Source organism: Stegodyphus dumicola, chromosome 4, assembly GCF_044657685.1.
Source record: "Stegodyphus dumicola isolate Sdum_Otavi_A_Nest chromosome 4, ASM4465768v1".
Lineage (NCBI taxonomy): Eukaryota > Metazoa > Arthropoda > Arachnida > Araneae > Eresidae > Stegodyphus > Stegodyphus dumicola.
The window spans coordinates 257,843,278-257,863,745 of record NC_140771.1 but is presented as its reverse complement, the minus strand read 5'-3'; the positions used below and the strand labels follow the sequence as shown (position 1 = coordinate 257,863,745).

General features: G+C 34.5%; 1 protein-coding gene across 1 annotated transcript; it reads left to right on the top strand.

The window, feature by feature from the left end:
* The first annotated feature begins 19,529 nt into the window (after nt 1-19,529).
* Nucleotides 19,530-20,117, top strand: LOC146997867 (protein FAM200C-like). The gene has a single exon (XM_085814421.1). The coding sequence runs from the start codon at nt 19,530-19,532 to the stop codon at nt 20,115-20,117; it is 588 nt and encodes a 195-aa protein (XP_085670547.1).
* The last annotated feature ends 351 nt before the right edge of the window (nt 20,118-20,468 follow it).

Below are 20,468 nucleotides of genomic sequence, written 5' to 3'. Positions count from 1 at the left end.
TCCTTGTACGGAATATTAAATTACACGCCATTTTTCTTGCATTTCATTTAAACTTATTGGATTGAATAAAATCTACTTCGCCAAAAGCGCATAAACCACAATAGAATAAATGCATTCTTTAAAATTCACTTTGTTTACCACAGCGACACTCTGGCGCTAGGTTCACTTAACAGTATTATATTTCGTTCATATTATGACTCAGAATGCTCAAAATTAATATCATTTAAAAAATAGAATTATCTAATCGTTGTCACATGTTCCATTCATATACTATAACAAACTAGAATGATTTATAAAAGAAATTAAGCAAACAAAATAAAAAAGAAGCAGTTTTTCACAGACAATTGAGTATTTCTCATTCCATTAATTCAGTCCTCACTTCGCGAGAAGGCAAAAATACATAAAAACTGAAAATATCTTTATTAAAAATTACGAAGTAAATCTTAAATACTCATTTCCTCGAAAAAATTCCAGAAAGGATTAAGCATGATTTAATTGGCAATAATAAATGAAGGCGTTATCTTTGTTGTTGCGAAGCTAAATTTCTCTAGATTGGCAACAAATCCACTAGTCTGCTGTTTCAAATGTAAACAAACAATGGCCGCCATCAAGAGAAGTATTAGGCTTAGAGGCACTTAAACAACTTTAAAATTGTTGATAATTCTAAAAATATTGCATAGAGATTTACTAAAGGCAGAAAAACCTTAACCGGAAGATAAGAACAACATAATTCAATCATTTTGAAAGCAAAAAATGTACAATTTACAAACATATAAGAGTAAAGAAACTGAAATCACTGAGCCGGGTAACAGAGTGGATATATTTATAAATATATTTATATACGTTTGGTGCGGCCGATTGCAACCAAAATACGAGGTGCACATCTACATGTTATAGCAGTTCTATATACAAAATTTCAACGTTCTGAAGCTACTCGTTTTTGAGTTTTGCGAGATACGTACGTACATACGTTCGTACAGACACCACGAAAAATTCTTGTCAGAATTCATTTTAAAGCAGTTTTATAATTTTTTTGAAGGAAAAGACTATTTTATTCTGTCCTTACGTACAGATATCACGCAAAAACATCGTTAAATTGTATTCGATTGCAGTCAAAATTGATATTTTCGTTGAAATATTCTGCTTGAAACTTTTCGCGATTACAATACTTCCTTTTTACTTCGTACAAGGAAGTAAAAAGAGAAAGTAAAATTCTCCTTTACAGCGTAAATACCCAATTCATCTTAGAACAAAACAATATAAGGAATCATGTACTTTGCAGCCAAAAAATGAAAGATTCTCAGTTAACTGAATGCAGCTAACAGGTTCTTACTTATCGTGTTGTGCAAACAAAAGTCCTATCAGTTACATTATGGAGCGAAGGAATACTTCTATGTTTAGCCACCTCTTTCACACTTGTGATTATTCTTTGGGGGTATGAAGATTGATTAAGAAAAGTCAAAAGTCGGATTAAAATCGGAATTAAAGTACAATTTAGAGCAAAAAAAATTAAATTACTTACCTTTCACACACTTATCAGGGTCATCTGAAATTTTAAGCAATCCAATAAATACTTTAGATTCTAGATCTTTATCTTCCACCTCTAGAAATATATTTTATTCCGAAGGAAATGCGGCTGATTACTAAATGGTTGGAATTCGATACAGTTTATTTAGAACCTAAACCAACCGGTACTAAGCGTTTTATTCTACACGAATATTCATTTAATGGCCGAGAGATTTGCTTAATAGCCATTAGCCTTGCGCCACTACATGGGGCGGATCCGTTGCCTCTTTTGAAGGGATGGGCAGTTAGAATCATGCCTTCTTCGGAATTCGAACTCCAGCCCATGGTTACGGCAGTGAGAATCACTAACCGCTCTACCGGTGGAATATTTTTGCCATTAAATTAAATTAAGACCTTCACTCGAGTTCACAGAACGTAGCACAGCATCATATTGTTATGCGATCTATTTTGTATGCTTTATGTATGGAGCAAAAAGACATTATTCAGACCTGTCATATATTTGATTCATTATCTAAGATCTTGCATCGGAGAAATTCCAAAAAAGTTTTCAAGGAAGTTGCTATGCATGTTACGGCGCATGTGGAACTTGTGGAACGCTTGGAGGCATAGTAAAGAGTTATATTTCTTATGTATGCGGTGTATATTTAGTTCTTTTCCGAAATGTAGTAACAAAACAATAGACTCCAGTTATAACCTTATCTACTAAAAAATAAAATGTATGTCATTTTTTTAACTTGTTGCTCACAGTGTAAAAAAAAGACTCACCTCATGTCAAGTCCTAATAATGTGTTTAATTCTTTCTTTGAAATTTAAAAAATTCCATAATAAATGTCGATCGATCCCGGTAGATGACCTGATTATAAATGCGTCTTTGTGAATTTATCTGCGCATAAATTAAATACGGTACTAATTTATTTCCTTTCAGAACTTTAGGGAGTGCTTGATACTTAAGTAGTAATTTTCTTGCTTGACATCTTTGTAAAATGACATTCTGCATCTCTTTATGGTAGTATAACGGAAATTTTAATTCCGCTGGATGTTTCTCTTCAAGATCATGGGGAATTTGAAATATTTGATCATACTCTTTTCTTTGAAAACCATGATTATAAATATAATTTTCTATAACCAGAAAATATCTTATCATTTTTTTAATAATAGCTTCACATAGTTAGGAAATATTTATTCTAAAACGGGTAGGATTATTAATTCGAGAAATTGTAATTATACTGCATCGCTTTAGCCCTTTATTCTAAATGCGAAAATATCTGAAATCCTCTGAAATCATCACTATAATGGAAATGATTTCATTTGAGATATAAAGAGAAAAAAACTCTATTTTATTATTTCCGTCTTTCTTTCTGAATTTGAAGCGGAACCCGTTCTTACATTTAATAAACGGATATTAGATAAAATACACGTTTGGGAATGGGATATAATATCCGTCTGGAAATAGGTATGTGAGAAAATATCCATTCCGAAATAATTTAGGAATAACTTCAATGCGTTCGCGATGGTTTTTTCCATTGTAATAACTGTGAAGGCTTTTTTGAGTAGATGGATTGATGGATTTCCAAACAGACGTGGCCGGGTTCAACATATTTTTATTGTTGAATAAAGAAATTCTGAAGACGCAATATTCGATTCACATATTTTTACGAGAACAATATTCATCCCACAGTTTATAAAAGCTTGACTACTCTAAAGGCAATAGGCGATATACAGCAGCCAGCTACTTAAAATAATAAACACTTTTAGTAAGCCCCTAAATTTATTTCAGTTCTAAACACATCGTTGAAAGACCTTCATCTTTAAAACAGGAAAATGCAACAACAGTCACTAATTATGAATCCTTTGCTACTACTATTTCGAGGTGCTGTGTTAAAACTTCTTTTTGACTGTGCATGGCTTCAATTTCATGTTTGACAATGCCATTTGAAAATGCCTACTATAGTAGCTTTATCTTCTACAAACCGAACAAACTGAGTAAAAGTTTTAAAATTAATTCAACTCGCAAAATTAAATTAACCGAAATTTCAAAATTCACTCTCATTACAAAGGTCCGAAAAGCATTGGGAACACGAATGGCAAACAACAATGCAGTTCAGGTACTAACGAAAAAGTGATCTTAAATACATGTGTAGGAAAAAGAGATAGAGGGCGCTGCGCCGCCCGTATGTTTAGCTAATTAAGAGTTTCGGCAGAGAGGGTTGAGAGGTTGATAAGAGTGATTGAGAGTGGCATAAGCTGGATACTCTGTAATCTGTACAATATAATATTTGTACATAGTCTTCTCTTCATTAAATAGATTTAGTTAAAGGAAAGTGTCTTTGTTTGGCCAATAGAACACATGAACCACCGATAAAAGAAGATGTAAGTAAGTTATTACATACATCAAGTTTTTGGTGCATCGGCCGGGAAGGTGAGTCATTTCATTTATCTGCATGCAATTTATCTTTGATAATGAGTTTTGAAGAAACCGTCGAGAGAAATAGAAAAATTAGAGGTTCGGTTCGTACCAGTGTAACAAAATTAATAAGGAAATTAGATGAGGAATTGCAAAGCGAGAATCCGAACCTAGAAGTGTTGCAGGAATCGCTTTCAGTGTTAATCGAGAGAGAAACTAGCTTGTTAAAATATGATGAAGTTATTAATGCTCAAAGCACTGTTCAGGAATTAGAGACAGAAGTAGAACATTGTTTAGAATACAGCGAATCCATCATTAGATGTAAATCTAAAGTCAATAGATATATTCAAAATGTGGGTAAAACCGGAACAATTTCACAAGTTTCGGAAATCAAAACTAATTATAATACTAAATTGCCTCACATTACCTTAGAAACTTTCAGCGGCGATTTATGTAAATTTACTGAATTTTGGGCTCAGTATAAAGCTGCCATTCACGAAAACAATACGCTTCAAGATGTTGAGAAGTTTAACTATTTAAGATCTTTACTCACCGGTTCAGCTGCAAAAGCTATAAGCGGATTGCCATTAATAGGAGAAAACTATATAAAGGCCATCGAAATCTTAACTGACAGATTTGGGAAAAAAGAAATATTAGTTAGCGCGCATATGAACGTTCTCCTAGCTTTAGAGCCAGTATGCCGTTCAAGTGATGTATCCTGTTTAAGAAAACTACATGATGAAATAATAGTTCAAACAAGAAGTTTAGAGACATTAGATATTAATTTTAATTTTTACGGCAATCTATTACTTCCTATTTTATATAAGTGTATACCGCAAGATTTAGTGTTACAGTTTAGTAGGGAGCAAAAGGTCGACACAGAGTCAACAGTGTCAGATTTATTGTTGTTTCTAAAGAGAGAAGTAAAAGCGCGCGAAAAGTCACTAACTCTGGGTCTTAAACAACAAACACTTTCGATAACCAGTGAAAGAAATACCGAAAACTATCGTAAGAGTGTTGCTCCAATTAAAAAGAAAATAGTATCAGCGACGACGCTTAATACATCAGTCGAAAATTATATGTGCGACTTTTGTCTTAAATCTCACCTCTCAAAAGACTGCGACTTAAGTATTTCAGAGAAACGCAAAGCATTATACGATCAATTTAAGTGCAAGCGCTGTTTAAAAAAGGGTCACAAAAAACCATTTTGTAAGGCAAAATGGGTTAAATGTAATATTTGCAAATCTTTGTCGCATTTAGAGAGCCTGTGTGATGCAGAAGGGCAAGAAAATAAATCCATTAAAAATACTGCGAGCGCAGCAAAAGAGACAAACGTTAGTTCACTATTCCTCGAAACACTGAGCAAGCAAATTCCTAATGACGTGATTTATTATCAGACATTGAGAGGTCAACTGGTAGGAAATAATTCCACATTTAATGTTAGGTTGTTATGCGATTCAGCTTCCGAAAGATCTTATGTTTGTCAATCTATTTCCAGAAAAGCAAGTTTACCGACTATTGGTACAGGAAGATTAAGAATTCATACATTTGCATCTTCAAATCCGCCAGTGCAAGAATTTAAAAGAAAAAGACTTTCTCTAAAAAATAAGACAGGGTTCACTCTAATCATCGAAGCACTCGAAGTAAAAACCATATGTTCCAATGCATTACCCAGGCCATCTGCAGAAATTATAAACAATCTTCGCCAACAAGGATTCCACTTATCTGACAGCTGCGATAGTGAAGTGGCAGAGATACAGATTTTAATTGGGAATGATTACTTGAACTGCATCTTAACGGGGAAAACACATCGGTTAACAGAATATTTAGTACTGCATGAAAGCATATTCGGTTGGACGTTGAGTGGTAGAATGGGGGGAGAGAGTAAGAAGTTAAGTTCAGGGTCAGACTCCACCGGCTTGTTTATACACATCGCCCACCAGCGGCCGAGCGGTAAAATCGCTGAACACTGGTAGTGTTTATACACATCGATTCGGAAGAGGAATTAAAAATATCGGAACAGATTCGTCAGCTTTGGGAGATTGAAAGTCTAGGAATCTCTGAGTGCGCGTCGGAATGGAATTCTGGCGATCAGCGAATAATTAAACAATTTGAAGAGGATTTGAAATATGTATACGGGAGGTATGAGGCTCGCTTGTTGTGGAATAGGAGTCCAGAGCATTTGGAAAATAATTTTGGTTTAGCGAAAAGGCAGTTCGAAAGGGTGCAGCGAGAGTTAAAAGGTAACAGTTTTGTGAGGGAACAGTTTATGGAAATAATTAAATTTCAGACACAAAACAACATTATTCAAGAGTGTGAGGATACGAGAGAGGGGTACTTTATGCCATTCCGAGCAGTGGTCCGTAAAGATAAAAAAAGCACTCCAGTTCGAATGGTATTTAATTGCAGCAGTAGCGAAAGAGGAAAGCTATCGTTAAACGATTGCTTAGAAAAGGGCCCAAACCTAAATCCGAATATTTTGGATATCATTCTTTCCTTTCGAAAATTTAAAATTGGATTCTGCGGTGACATAGAAAAGGCGTTTTTGATGATAGGGATAGCAAGGGAAGATGTGTTATGATGAACAGAGTGTTAGTTGGATGTAATTGTTCACCGTTTTTATTGAGTGCAACGATCAAACATCATTTAAAGACATATGCGGAAACAAACGAAAACTGTGTCGAGATGCTAAATAGCTCACTGTATGCAGACGATTTTTGTTATGGAGGGGAAGTGTAGAATCAGCTTTCAGTCTTTCATCAGAGGCGGTATCTATTTTGAGAGACGCGAGTTTTAATTTGAGAGAGCTAAACACTAATTCTAAAGAGCTGTAGGACTTGTGGGTTCAGGAAGGGTTGTGTGAAGAAAGTAGGTCTGAGAGAGATAGTAAGTTGAAAGTGTTAGGCTTAGTGTGGAACTTAGAAGAGGATGGTTTGAAAGTAGACGTTACATCATTGTTGAGTAGTTTGGAATCGTTGAGAAATAGTAAAAGATCGGTGTTAAGCACAGCAGTTAAGGTGTTTGACCCAGTCGGATTTATTTCTCCATTTGTGATGCGAGTTAAGAGGCTGATGCAGGAAATATGGGAGAGAGGTTTGGAGTGGGATGCAGGGTTGCCAAAGGAGTTACGGTGCAAATGGATAAAGTGGTGCGCTGAAATTGAGGAATTAAACGCGTTGCAAATAGAGAGGTACTACTTTACAGAAGTTCTAAGTAAAGGTCAGTCGGTTGAAATTCATATTTTCAGTGATGCGTCAGTAGTGGCATATAGAGCGGTGGCATATTTTAGATATAAGAATGAGAGAGGAGAGGTATGTACGTCGTTTATAATGTCGAAGAGTAGGATAGCTCCGTTAAAAATGTTGTCCCTCCCTAGGTTGGAATTGATGGGGGCTGTAGTTGCATCTAGGTTAGGAAAATATTTATTGAAAATGTTTCAGGATTTGGTAGGTAGGTTAGTTCTGTGGACGGACTCCGAAATTTGCTTGTGGTGGATAAAGGGGTCAGCGCGTGAGTGGAAGCAGTTCGTGTCGAATAGAGTTGCAGAAATACAAGACTGTACCTCGCCTGATAAGTGGAAATATTGTCCAGGGTCGGAAAACCCAGCAGATAAATTAACTCGTGGTGAAACTGCAAATGCATTGGTGAAAGATAATAAATAACTGGTGGCATGGTCCATCATGGTTGAAAGATTCTGAAGATCAATGGCCTGAGCAGAAGTTTAAAGTAGAAACTGATACTCAAAATTTGGAACGTTTAAGCACTTATGTTCAGGTGACTATTCCAGAAAAAGGAAATGCGTTAGACATTACCAAATTCAGCAGTCTCGAAAAATTGTTGAGAGTTACAGCTTGGGTAAAGCGGTTTGTCGCCAAGCTAAGAAAACGTGCCTGTGAAGAAGGTCCTCTTACTGTATTGGAGATCCAAGAAGCTGAGGAGTACTGGATAAAACAAGTACAGAGAGCGAATTACTTTTCGGATATTCAACAACTAGAGAGGAATAATCTAATAACACCAGATTCTAAGCTTTACAGTTTAGCACCATATCTGGACAATAGAGGTATTTTGCGTGTCAGAGGTCGTTTGGAACAATTAGAATTAATAGATGACGAAAAACATCCCATTATTCTGCCCAAAACGAAGTCCACCGAACTAGTGATATTTAGTGAACACATAAAAGTATTCCATTCAGGAGTCATGGCAACATTGTCCAAAGTCAGGAATAAATTTTGGATACCTAAAGGAAGACAAGTAGTAAAGAAAGTTATTAACGCTTGCCTGGTGTGTACAAAGTTTGCAAGGAAGCCCGCCAAACAGTTAACGGGTCAGTTACCCAGAGATCATGTAGTCCAAAGTAATCCTTTCACAGTTGTAGGCATCGACTTAACGGGAGCAGTTACTATTAGAGAAAAAGCGGGTAACCACAAAAAGGTGTACATAGCCTTATTTACATGCGCCATCACTCGTGCTGTACACATTGAAGTGGTTTCAGATATGTCAGCAAAAAGTTTCATTTTTTCATTACGACGTTTTTTAGCAAGAAGAGGGAGCTGCAAAGTGATTTATTCAGATAATGCCAAGAATTTCCGCAGCACATGGGAAATAATTAAAGGATTTAAAAAAATCAAAGCAGATCCAAGTGTGAGTGATTTCTTGACATCCAAAGAGATAACATGGAAATTCCTACCTGAGCGTTCCCCATGGTGGGGAGGGTTCTGGGAGCGTTTGATGAGAAGCATCAAGGAACCTCTGAAGAAAATCTTAGGGAGAGCATTACTGACTTTCGAAGAGCTTTCTACAATATTAACTGAACTCGAGTGTGTGCTAAATAATAGACCTCTAACATACGAGAGCAACGAGCTGGGTGAACCTCGCCCGCTCACACCTTCACAGTTTTTATTGCCAGGACGTGATACATTTAACTTTCCCGAGCATTTCTTGGAAATTTTTAACAAGGTATCCGACAAAGAGACTTTAACTAGAAGGAAGCTTTACCAATCTAAGCTATTAAAATTAACATGGATCAAGTGGAAAGAGCAATATTTACTCCATCTTAGAAATGCGCATAACTTGGCTAATCCTAAAACTGAGCGGAACCTTAAGACTGGAGACGTTGTGTTGGTAGAAGGACCAAAACAATCCAAACTACTTTGGGACATGGGTGTAATTGAAAACGTGATTATAGGAAGAGATGGACATGTTCGAGCGTGCCTTGTTCGCACGCCCAAAGGACAATTCAGAAGATCGATCCAGATGTTATATCCTTTCGAGATTTAATTTAGATAGAACTTTTGATATTATTGAGTTTTATTATATTATTAATTATTATGTTCATTTGTGGCTTTGATATATACTAGTATAGATTATTCTTTTATATTATTCATTTATATATGTCATACCATTTAGTATTAATCCATTATTAATTAATGTTGATATTGTTATGTAAGTAAGTTTGTGTACTCTTATTAAAGAGTACAGGTGGGGAGTGATGTAGGAAAAAGAGATAGAGGGCGCTGCGCCGCCCGTATGTTTAGCTAATTAAGAGTTTCGGCAGAGAGGGTTGAGAGGTTGATAAGAGTGATTGAGAGTGGCATAAGCTGGATACTGTAATGTGTACTATATAATATTTGTACATAGTCTCCTCTTCATTAAATATATTTAGTTAAGGGAAAGTGTCTTTGTTTGGCCAATAGAACACAAGAACCACCGATAAAAGAAGATGTAAGTAAGTTATTACATAACATGTTAACAACCACCGCTTAGCCTCAAAGAGACAACGCGGTTTCATTTAAAGAAAATAAAGCCTTTTATTTTTCTGAAATTCTGAAATTCTGAATATTCTGAAAATTTTCAGAATTTATACCACGGAAGGGGATGAAAAAACTGGTGATCATCAATTTTGAATTAGTAATTCATATTAGGTACGTGATTGGATTATATTTGAATTTAAATTTATTACTTCTTTGAAGCAAAGCTTGCTTCCAAAAGTTCGATTTCAAATTTTTGAACTAAACTAAAAACGCATATCTCGACTTAAATTTCAAAGAATAAATGTTTTCAGTTTTTGTGTTCACCAAACAGTACAAGCTTCTTTTTTCCTCATTAAGTTAGTCCTTTTTTCTTATAAGTTAAAACTTAAAATCAGAAAATAAAAGAATATGGTATTCCAGAAAAGGTGTTTAAAAGGAATTTGAAAATTAAACATTAGGATTATTAAATTTTAGAAAGAAGTAAAATGTAAATTGGAATTTTAGAATATAGTGAAAGTATTTAAAACATTTGAAATTAAAAACTATGAAAATTCAAATTAATTATTCATACTTTTATGCTTTAAATCGACTCGTCAACTTAAAACATTAAAGTTCAAACAAACAATGAGTATTTCCTAATGTTTTGTTGCACTTGACATTTTGAGCATCAACAAATTAAAACAAAAATAAAGTTTAAATTTAAAAAAGTCTGAAAGATTTCAGATTTTATATTACGCTAAACGTCAGTTTTCTTCATTTACACACACATACAAGTTTCGGGGGGCATTTCGGCTAATGTCCCTTTGGGAAAAACATATTTGCACTCTGAAATTGTTGAGTTAACGTTTCACATAATGTGAAATAGACAATAAAACAATTTCTAAATTCGGGCTTCTGTTCTGGTTTCCTAAAGGTAAGGTACCTAAAAGGTTTCCTACTCTGTTGACAAAACACTTAAAATTTTCTAACCACAGTAATATACTAATATCAATAAGCCCTGTACATTTTGCGTTGTGTTTTCGGATTAACCCTGAAATCAATTTGAGAAAGAGACGGGTGAAAATCATGAGCACACACACAAAAAAAGAAATAAATAAACATTGACTGATCTAGAAAAGTGAGCCTATTTATTAAATTCTTCAAGAATTACTTAATCCATTAATTTGTAGGCAATTAATATTCAATCAGTACTGTTAACATATTGATTATTACACAGTGCAGAATTAACTTAGTAAGCAAATTATATTCAAGCTGAACTGTAAAATATTGCTTTCTACAAATGCATACCCCTACAGAGTAATATTACTTTTATCTTAGACTCAATAATATCAAACTATTATTTCTATTACATTCAGGTAAACATAATCAGATAAAACTTTGGATAAATTAACAATACCCTTCCCGGGGAGAAAAAAAAAGAATAATTAACAAGTTATACTTTCCAAAAAAAACATTTTACACAGAATAATCAATACCAATGTAATTCAGGTTATTGCACATAGTAACTTTCTATTTTCAAAAAGAATGATTTAAGCGGATAATATGTTAATTAAAATCAGGCTATTACATCCTACAAGCAATTTAGTCCCTAAGAGGAGCAAAGAAGCTCAAATAATGACACCTTTACCAATCAATCCTCACCATGAAAGAAATTCACAAATTCAATTAAATGATTTAATAGAGAATATAATTCCTTAACCAATCTAACTAGGTTACATTCACTGTTTCAATTAAATAATTTAAATAAGGATATATTTCCTTAGCCAATCTAATAATTTACTTTATGGACAAACAAAATGATTTCATTAGAATTAGGTTAATTTACTCAACTACAATATTTTAATTCAACTAATTAAGTTATTTCAATCACTATTAACTAGTTTAGTTATTAGAATTTCTATTAGAATTACTATTAGAATTTACTATTAGAATTTTTTTGTTTATTTTTTTTTAACATCAGACCAACAAATAAAAGAAAACAAATAAAAAGACTTATCTGAGGAATCGCAGGCTGCAAGTGAATAGGAGGAGGAGAAATACCCTCATATTTAAAAAATTTATCAATATACCAAGGAGGACGGCTGCCGAGCGTGGTAGAAAAAGAGAAGAGTTCATATGTAGATGAATTTTCAATGGAGTCCACAAGTTTCTAATTGATTTAGGATGCACTAAGGAGGTTCTCAGTTCCTCTGATAGTTGATTTACAATCCAATATTGAAGTTAGTCGTTGTTCCTGTTAAGTGATGCATTGTGTAGTAGCGACCCCGGAGCTAGCAGTAACGGAAATTTCTTGCAGGGCGGAAAATAATTCTTAAAGGCGTGGAAGAAGAGACAGGTGAAGACTCTATTCGTGGAGGAGAGACAAAAATTTTCTTCTTAACGGCACCATTACTAGGCATCACCCTTCGTTGCATTTTTCTATTTTAATTATCTTTTGAGTAACTTACATATTCAAACACAAAAACTGATGAGACTATAATTTAGTCGAGGTCATGCTGCATATAACTAAGTCCCTCGTTCAAAACTCAAGGGCAAGAAGGTTGTAGATCCAAAGGCGGAAAAATGCATTTTCCAAAATAAAATTCAGCTGCCAGCGAGTACAGCGTCCGATGGTAAGTCAAAAGTGCAAAAAGTGACCTTGTCCCTCAAAACACCCCGTTAAAAGGGAGGACGCCGGACTGCCTAGTTGGCATAACCCACTCTTCGCCGAAAGTTAAAATAGTTGCAACAACAGCATACCCTCATGTTATCAAACTCGCCAAATCCATTACTTTGAAACCTCAACGGAAAATCTATGTCGCCAAACCCTCGCCAAATAAACACCACCTGTGACAGGGGGAAATTAGGAATTTCAACAACCCTGCAAGGGTCCCGACGAAAGAACGCTGAAAACTCGCAAAAAGTGACTTTTCAACCGGAAGGAAGGCATTTCATCCCCCTTTAACTAAATCACAAGCAAACGAAGAAAAATCTACTAATTAAAGCTCATAACTGAAATGCAATTAAAGTTAGAAAAACGAAAGTTATGCCAAATTAAAGAGCTAATTTTTCTGCAACTAATGATATTAAATACTAAGAAATCAAATTAATTTTTGACATGAAAAACTGAGTTTATTACGTGGAAAAAAATACTTATCCATTGTTTGCGTGTACAAGATTGAAGACGCAGTTCGCGTAAACTCGGAAAGGCAAAATATATTACACTAGAATTAATAGGCCCAAAAAGAATATAACCAAACTTGTGTAGCTCAAATTTTGAATAACTACAAATTAAAATTTTTATTTTTATGAATCACTTAATTAAATTAAATTCGCTACACAACACTTCCATGTACCCATATTCAGAGGAAAGTCTACGCTTTTCAAAATTTGATGGTTCTAGGTACCGTTGTTTTTTCTGTGTGAGAACATACATAAATTCATGCAGGCCCTTCATTATTTAATTTCTTCAAACATAATCCATGGCAATAATATTTGGTGGCAACAATTTGAAAAGTGAAACGGACATTTATAGTCCATACATTTATACTCTATACATTTATAGTCCTACATATAAGTTTATGTTATCAAAATAAAAATTTCAGATTTCTGGAACATTCCGCAAAAATAGTCGTACCACTTTCCCCAGCATCACAGAGTAGAGTCAGTCGTCACTTTAAACTACAATGGCGGCTTTTTGATCAGGAATTCGATACGCTTCAGGCCACTTGGAGAGGTAATCAATGACAAAGATGATGCATTTGTTGTCATCAGCTATTCGTGGCCAAGCTCCCAGGATGTCAGACACTATGTATTTAAAAGGCGCTACTACAATGTGACGTTGCCGGTTCCCTCGGCTGCGTTTCATTGGTCCTTACCGGCCTGTGCACACATTGCATGATCGGCACGCGTTTTGCTCGTCAGCTCTTTCATTACTCCAGCAGAACCGTTTTCGAAATATGTACAATGTTTTCATTATTCCGAGGTGACCTCCTGTTGTACTGCTAAGCAATTTTTTAAGCAACTCCGGGATCCGGCATCTTGGAAGCATCAGCCGCATCGGTACGCCTTCCCATCATCTAACTCAAATTTCAGGTACAAAACACCATTTCCAATATGGAGTGAGTCCCAGAGAGCGGAATATTGTTTTATTATATATATATATTAGTAGTATGTGGCCAAAAAAAAAACTCTAATTTTGCACATATTTTTTTTTTGGTTCAAAACAAACTGCAAAATGAGAAATAAAACAATAGGTACTCTGAATCATAGATTTTTTAAAGGATTTTAGATAGCAATGTGCTGCCGGATAGGTATTATATTTAAAGATTCTATTAAATCGATTACGAGTTTAATGCCGCCTGCTTCCAGCTGGTCTTTCTTGACTTCTTCGTCCCTCCATTGGTCGGTCACGCGAAGTTAAATTCGTAACTTGACGTACAACCGGATTAAGCAACTCCTTTTTCGCTTCGATCCTCGAAAAACATCGACAGTTTTCTGGGCAGGGTCTTCTAGACAAGGCATCGACCTTTCCATGTGATGATCCCTTCCGATGACGAATGTTTATGTCATACTCTTGGATTCTCCACATCCACATGGCTACTTGGCCACCTGGCTATTAGATTCGGGATTCTTGAAATTTAAGAGCCAGGTCAACGATGCATGATCTGTTCCGGAGCAAGAACTCCTTCCGCAATAAAATGCGAATTTGAAACATTCTTTTTTTTCTTACATGTATTTCACCTTGAAATGTGTTCCTTTAATCGTCTGATTTCACTCAATCGACATGTTTATTGAAAAAATTGTTCTTAGAAAATATAACAATAGACGAAAATCAGATTAAAAAGAAACAGAAGAGAACCAGTCATCACCGCCGCTTGGGTTTTCTAGGCACGCTTAATATATAAGTGCATTACAATAAACTGAAATCAATACATCAATTCGTATAATAAATTTCATTGTAACAAAAATGTAACGTGTAACACTTCTAAGAAGAAAATGCATTAATATTTTATTTTAATAGAAAATTTCTCTGAAATTTGTTCTTGCAGAGTTTTCCTTGAATATGTTCTGGCAGGTGTTGTAATTCCGTCGATTAGATCTGAAACACCACTTTTTACTCAAACACAGTACGACATTCACTTAAAGTCGACAACCACTGAGCGTGTTCAAATGCTATGCGAAGCATCCATCTCATGCACTTTGAATGAGCTATAAAAACATAATCATCTCAGAACGTTTTACAAGTTTCGCAACTTTTCTAATGAAAATTGATATTTGAGTTTCGAGACTGCAGGTAAATTTAATGATTCTATATGCTTTTTCAAAAATATATTATAGTGACTAACCTTTCTCCTAAATTCCCTGCAAAAGAATTATGAACAAATTGATTTTATACTTTATTCCTCCAACTTCGTTGAAGATGTTTAGAAATAATTTAAAGTATTTCATTGTGCAAAGATCAAGAGGATTCATTTTGGAATAAGCTAAAAAATACATTCGCAATGTAGCAATGAAATAGTGTAACTCAGTCTGAATTAAGATTTTATCCTGAACATAAGGCACTCACTTTATATTCTTTCGCGTAGTTGGTTTGCAGTCTGCGGCTCTCTTCTAATTGCAAATCTATCAAAATTGCAAAATTTTTTAAATAGGCACAAATAATGTTCCAAGTTGTTTGCGGCCGTAATATATTTACTGAAAGTAAAATGAAGATTTAATCTGCCTCGGCTGCCAGTTTCCTATTCATTATAGATTAGAATTCTACGCAATTAAAATTATTGCTCTTCAACCTTCGACGTTCAATACCATGAGGATGGCAAAGTCCTTTTTTATTACATATATATGTTGTCATTATATAATAATATATTATATATAGATATATAGAGAGCAAGAGAGAAGGAGAGAGAGGGGGATGATTAGCATGTGCACAAATATCCTTTGTTCGAGCAGCAACACGTATCCATAAATCCTGAGAAAGGAATTTTGAGGTATCATAATAGTAAAATAATAGTAACGTGACACTGATGTAATAGAGATGAACGCGTGTAACGTTAAATAAATTTTTTGCAGACATTTTGAACATTCCAAAAGATAAAATTAACTTTTATTTGGAAGTCGCAGTCATTTCATAAAATACTTTACAAGGACAAAGAAGTATAATTTAATCTTACATTTCAAACATAATTAACGTATAACTCACACATGATTAATATAGCGAATTCACAATTCAAACATAATTAACAACTGATTAACATATTGATCTCACGATCCAAATATAATTTAGTTAAAGCATAATATTGCTCAAAAGCGTTCAACTATGTTTTACATATTGATTTCTTTTAAGAATATATTGTTGCGTGGTATATCTTGTTGTTGTTGTATATATTGTTTCTGATAATACATTGTTGTTGTTGGTTCGTAATAGATTGAATACACATAGGTCCATTTAACAATATTCGATCATAATTTGATAGGATGATCAAATTTATTTTACCAAAAGAAACACTTCAGTATTCTGGAAGTTTCCAAAAAACATAGTTGTACAACTCTTTACAGTATCACGGAGTACAATCAGCAAATACTCATTAAACTACAAATGTTAAACACAAAGTAATGCAAAGTGCATTTAACTTAAAATCGACAGTCACTGACTGAGCATAGCGTTTTCTTTAAAAGTTATGAGAATTATCCATCACATGCACGTTGAATGAGCTATAAAACATAGCCCTGAGATATCTCAGTAGTATGAGTTCACTCTTGCATATCCACCCTTCAAAGAGAAACAGGCTTGGCAACAGAAAAGACTTTTTAGCGACAGCATTAATGCAGTAGCAAGTAAATTTTATGTGCAAGATTAAAAAAATATGTAAGCGAAAATCATAATTATAATTAGCAATAATTTTAAATTTACCTCTCTATTCTAAAATACGTAATAATGTTTTTAGGCTGCGTCATTTGTAAATGAATCCATCTCTTGTGGCTTGTGTAGCGCTTACGAAGTACGTAGCAAATTCGGAACTTGAACTCAAAATTTCAAGAACTGAAACCTTTTGTTTTTCTTTAGCTACTAATATTACAGAGGCAATTCTGTCGTTGAAAAAACGTAGCAAAAGTGCTTAAAATAAAAAATAAAGAGCAATATTTGCGAATATAATGTAACTACATTAACGGTGGTACCAATAAAAATGACTTTCAGTCACTGAAGGTGTAAGGTTGAATTTTTGCTTGTCGCTTTCAGAATTGTTCGCTTCAAGAGCCATTGCATTTTAATTGGCAGGTAATGGATGGCTAATCTAAAATTAAAAAGGTAATAGATTGACAATGTATGCCAGTTTCAAATTTCGGAGTGACTTGCATTTTAGAGTTCAAATCAAGAAGATTTATTTTGATAGAGATTGTCGCATAATGACTTTTCCTGTCTCAGCAACTAAGAGTTCATAAAATCATATTGTAGTGAATTGGCTCTTTTCTTTTTTTATTAATAATATTAACTATGAGACAATTTCATTAATAGTTTAATACGTTCTAGTACGTGCCTTTCAAAATAAATTCACATATAATATGTCAACAATCACCGCTAAAGGAATAAAATTCGTTAACTTAAGATTTTGCCTTCTTTTGGTTTCAAACGCACTGTTTTTACATCCGTGTGAAAAAGTTTTCTCGTAAAGCCAATTTTTTGGCTCGATCTGAAATAGTGGTGGGGAGAATGCGAAAGTGCATTTGGTGGTTCTTTTAGAAAATTTTCGTCATTTCATTCAGTCTAACTAACCGCATGCATATTTCACAAGTGTACATCTGTGTAGCCACCGACGGAGTGGCTTCTAGGATGGACCAATGCGCATCCAGTAATATTTCTGTCATGTCAATTGACCTTTCGCGTGCTGTAAGATTTAAGGAAGATGGTTGAAAATATTCTGCTAAGCAATTTTCTGTACAAAATAATTAAAGCATCGTCGAGTTCTTCTGAAAATTTGCATTGTAATGTTAGATCAAATATATGCAATTAGGAAAATTTCACTACCTGGTTGAAAGAATTTGAAATAAATAAAAATACATAAATCCGAATTTGAAAAAGTATGGCTGGAGTAGCGCGCAAAGCGCGCCGTTTCCAGCTCATGAAGAGAGCCAGTAGGCACATAACAGTAGTAAGTCTGACGTAGTAGGAGTTGAGAGAATGAAGTGAGGCAGAAGGGGGGCGTGCAAGATGCCGCAAGCCTAGGAATTAGGCCAAACAAGAAGACGCGCTGCAGACGGAGCAGTGCAAGGTAAAACAATCATGAGTTTTTATGATAAGATACTGTGAGAGCATACCTACATCACAGAATGAGTTTGTAAGAATACAAACTCTCAAAAGCATACATTTGCAAATATAAAGTTCAGTGACAAAAAGGCAGTTTGTAAAATCAGATATCATATAGAAGTTTCGATGAAATAATGAGAAAAGTATTCATAAGTGCTATATACAATATATACAACTATATACAGGAATATTCTACTTTATGCAGGAAAGTTCAGATCTCTAGCTAGGTGGGCTGCCAGCAGTCGTAACTCTTTATCTTACGGTAACGTGAAGATTGGCCGTATAACAGAGATGTATAAGTGCCGTTTTCTTCTTAAGTCCAGTTTAGAGTGCTCGTTAATAAGTGGGTTAAGACTCTGAATGACTCCTAGTGTTTTTCCCCTGACATGAGTCAGTTGATCCTTCCAGGAAAATTTATCATTAATAATAACGCCAAGGTAATTCGCCTTGCGTACTCTAGGAACTTCTGTGTCAAATAGCTTAAACTTTTCTGTGATTTCAGTGGCAGAGTTCTTTCGGATAATGAGCAGTTTGGATTTATCTGCGTTAATTGAAATACGCCATTTGGTACACCAAAATTCTATTTGCGGAATGACTTGTTGAAGTTTGCTGACAACTTTATAAACACATGTTGGATATTGCAAAAATATCCATGTAAAATTAAGTGGTAAATAAGATGAAGAAAGAAATATGTGAGAAAAGTATTTATACCAATTATATATGTAAATAGAAGTCAGCACCTTTTTTCTTAGTCTATATCAGTGTTTCTTAACCTGTGGTTCATGGACCCCTTGGGGGTCCATGGGTCATATTTTGGGGGTCCGTCGACTGCTCCTAATTTTTAAAATGTTTGCATCAATATTTAAAAAAAAAAACTTTTTTGTCACGGGCAACCTCTGTAAGCCGTCTGTCTGCCATTTCCTAATAATAGAGACTTCCACAATACGAGGAAAAGAACATTCGCAAACCATATAAAATTTGAAATTTTTAGAAGCATAAAGTAGCCTTTGAATTTTACTTCACTTGGAAATAAAGTGACGTTAAAATCAGTTCCGCAAAGTTCTTGCAAATTTTTAAAACAAAATATTTGTTTTACTTTTTCATAAGTTGTAATTAAAGTATTTTTTTCAAGTGTTTTTTTTTGTGTCTTAATGTTTGTTCTTAATGTTTCATTTGATTATTTGATTTTTTTTTGTTGCCCAAAATGTAAAAAAAAGGAAATATGATGAAAATTATGTAAAATATGGATTCTGCTTTATGAAGGAATCGGACGGTGTTGAAAAGCCCCAACACTTTCTGTGTGGAAAAGTTTTGACAAACGCCAGTATGAAACCGGCAAAATTGATAGAGCATCTCAAATCATCCTGAAAATGCATCTAAAGATCTAGAATTTTTTACAAAGAAGAAAGCCCAGTTTTCGAAATCTGGAACATTAACCAAACTTGGATTTGGTATTTCACAAAAACCTTTGGTTGAGGCATCTTTCAGAGTTGCATATCGTATTGCCAAAAGTAAAAAACCGCATACTATTGGAGAGACATTAATTAAGCCATTTGCGCTGGAAATGGTTGAATTAGTTTGTGGACTGGAACAGAGGGAAAACCTTGAGGTTATTCCATTGTCCAAGGATGTGATACATTCAAGAATAGTTAAAATTGCTTGCAATATCTTGAAGCAGATCATCGATGAATTGAAAGCATCGCCATTTCCCTTTAGTATGCAACTGGATGAAACTACAGACATCTCGAATTGTAGTCAACTTCTTGTTTCTGTTCGTTACGTGTCTGCTGATACTATCAAAGAAGAATTCTTATTCTGTGAGCCTCTTTTGCAAACTACAAAGGCAGTTGATGTTTTAGCTATTTTAAATGTTTTCTTCTCCAAACACTACTTCGACTGGAAACAAAAACTTCATTCACTTTGTACGGATGGAGCACCTGCGATGCTTGGCAATAAATCTGCTTTTGCCCATTCGGTAAAAAAAGAGGCTCCTAATGTTATTGTTACACATTGTTTTTTACATAGACATGCACTGGCTACAGAAACTCTTCCAACCAGCTTAAAAGAAGTATTGTCAATAGTTCTTTGTCAAACTGTGAATTTTATTAGAAGTAGAGCTCTTAATCATCGTCTTTTTAAAACACTGTGTTAAGAAATGAACGCAGAACATGAGGTACTTCTGAACGCTGGAATTGTGCTGGCTGTTACGAGGGCAGGTTTACAAACGAATTTTCACGTTGAAGACAGAAGTATCACTTTTTTTAGAAGAAAACGATAACTCACTCTTCGAATATTTCAAGAAAAAAGATTTTATATGTAAATTGGATTACCTGGCAGACATTTTTAACCACATGAACGATATATGCCTTTCAATTCAAGGGCCTGATACAACAATTATGGATGCCACTGAGAAACTACAGGCATTTTTATTGAAAATGTCACTTTGGAAAATTAGAATTCAAAATGGGATATATGCAAACTTTCAAATGTTGGACGAAATGCT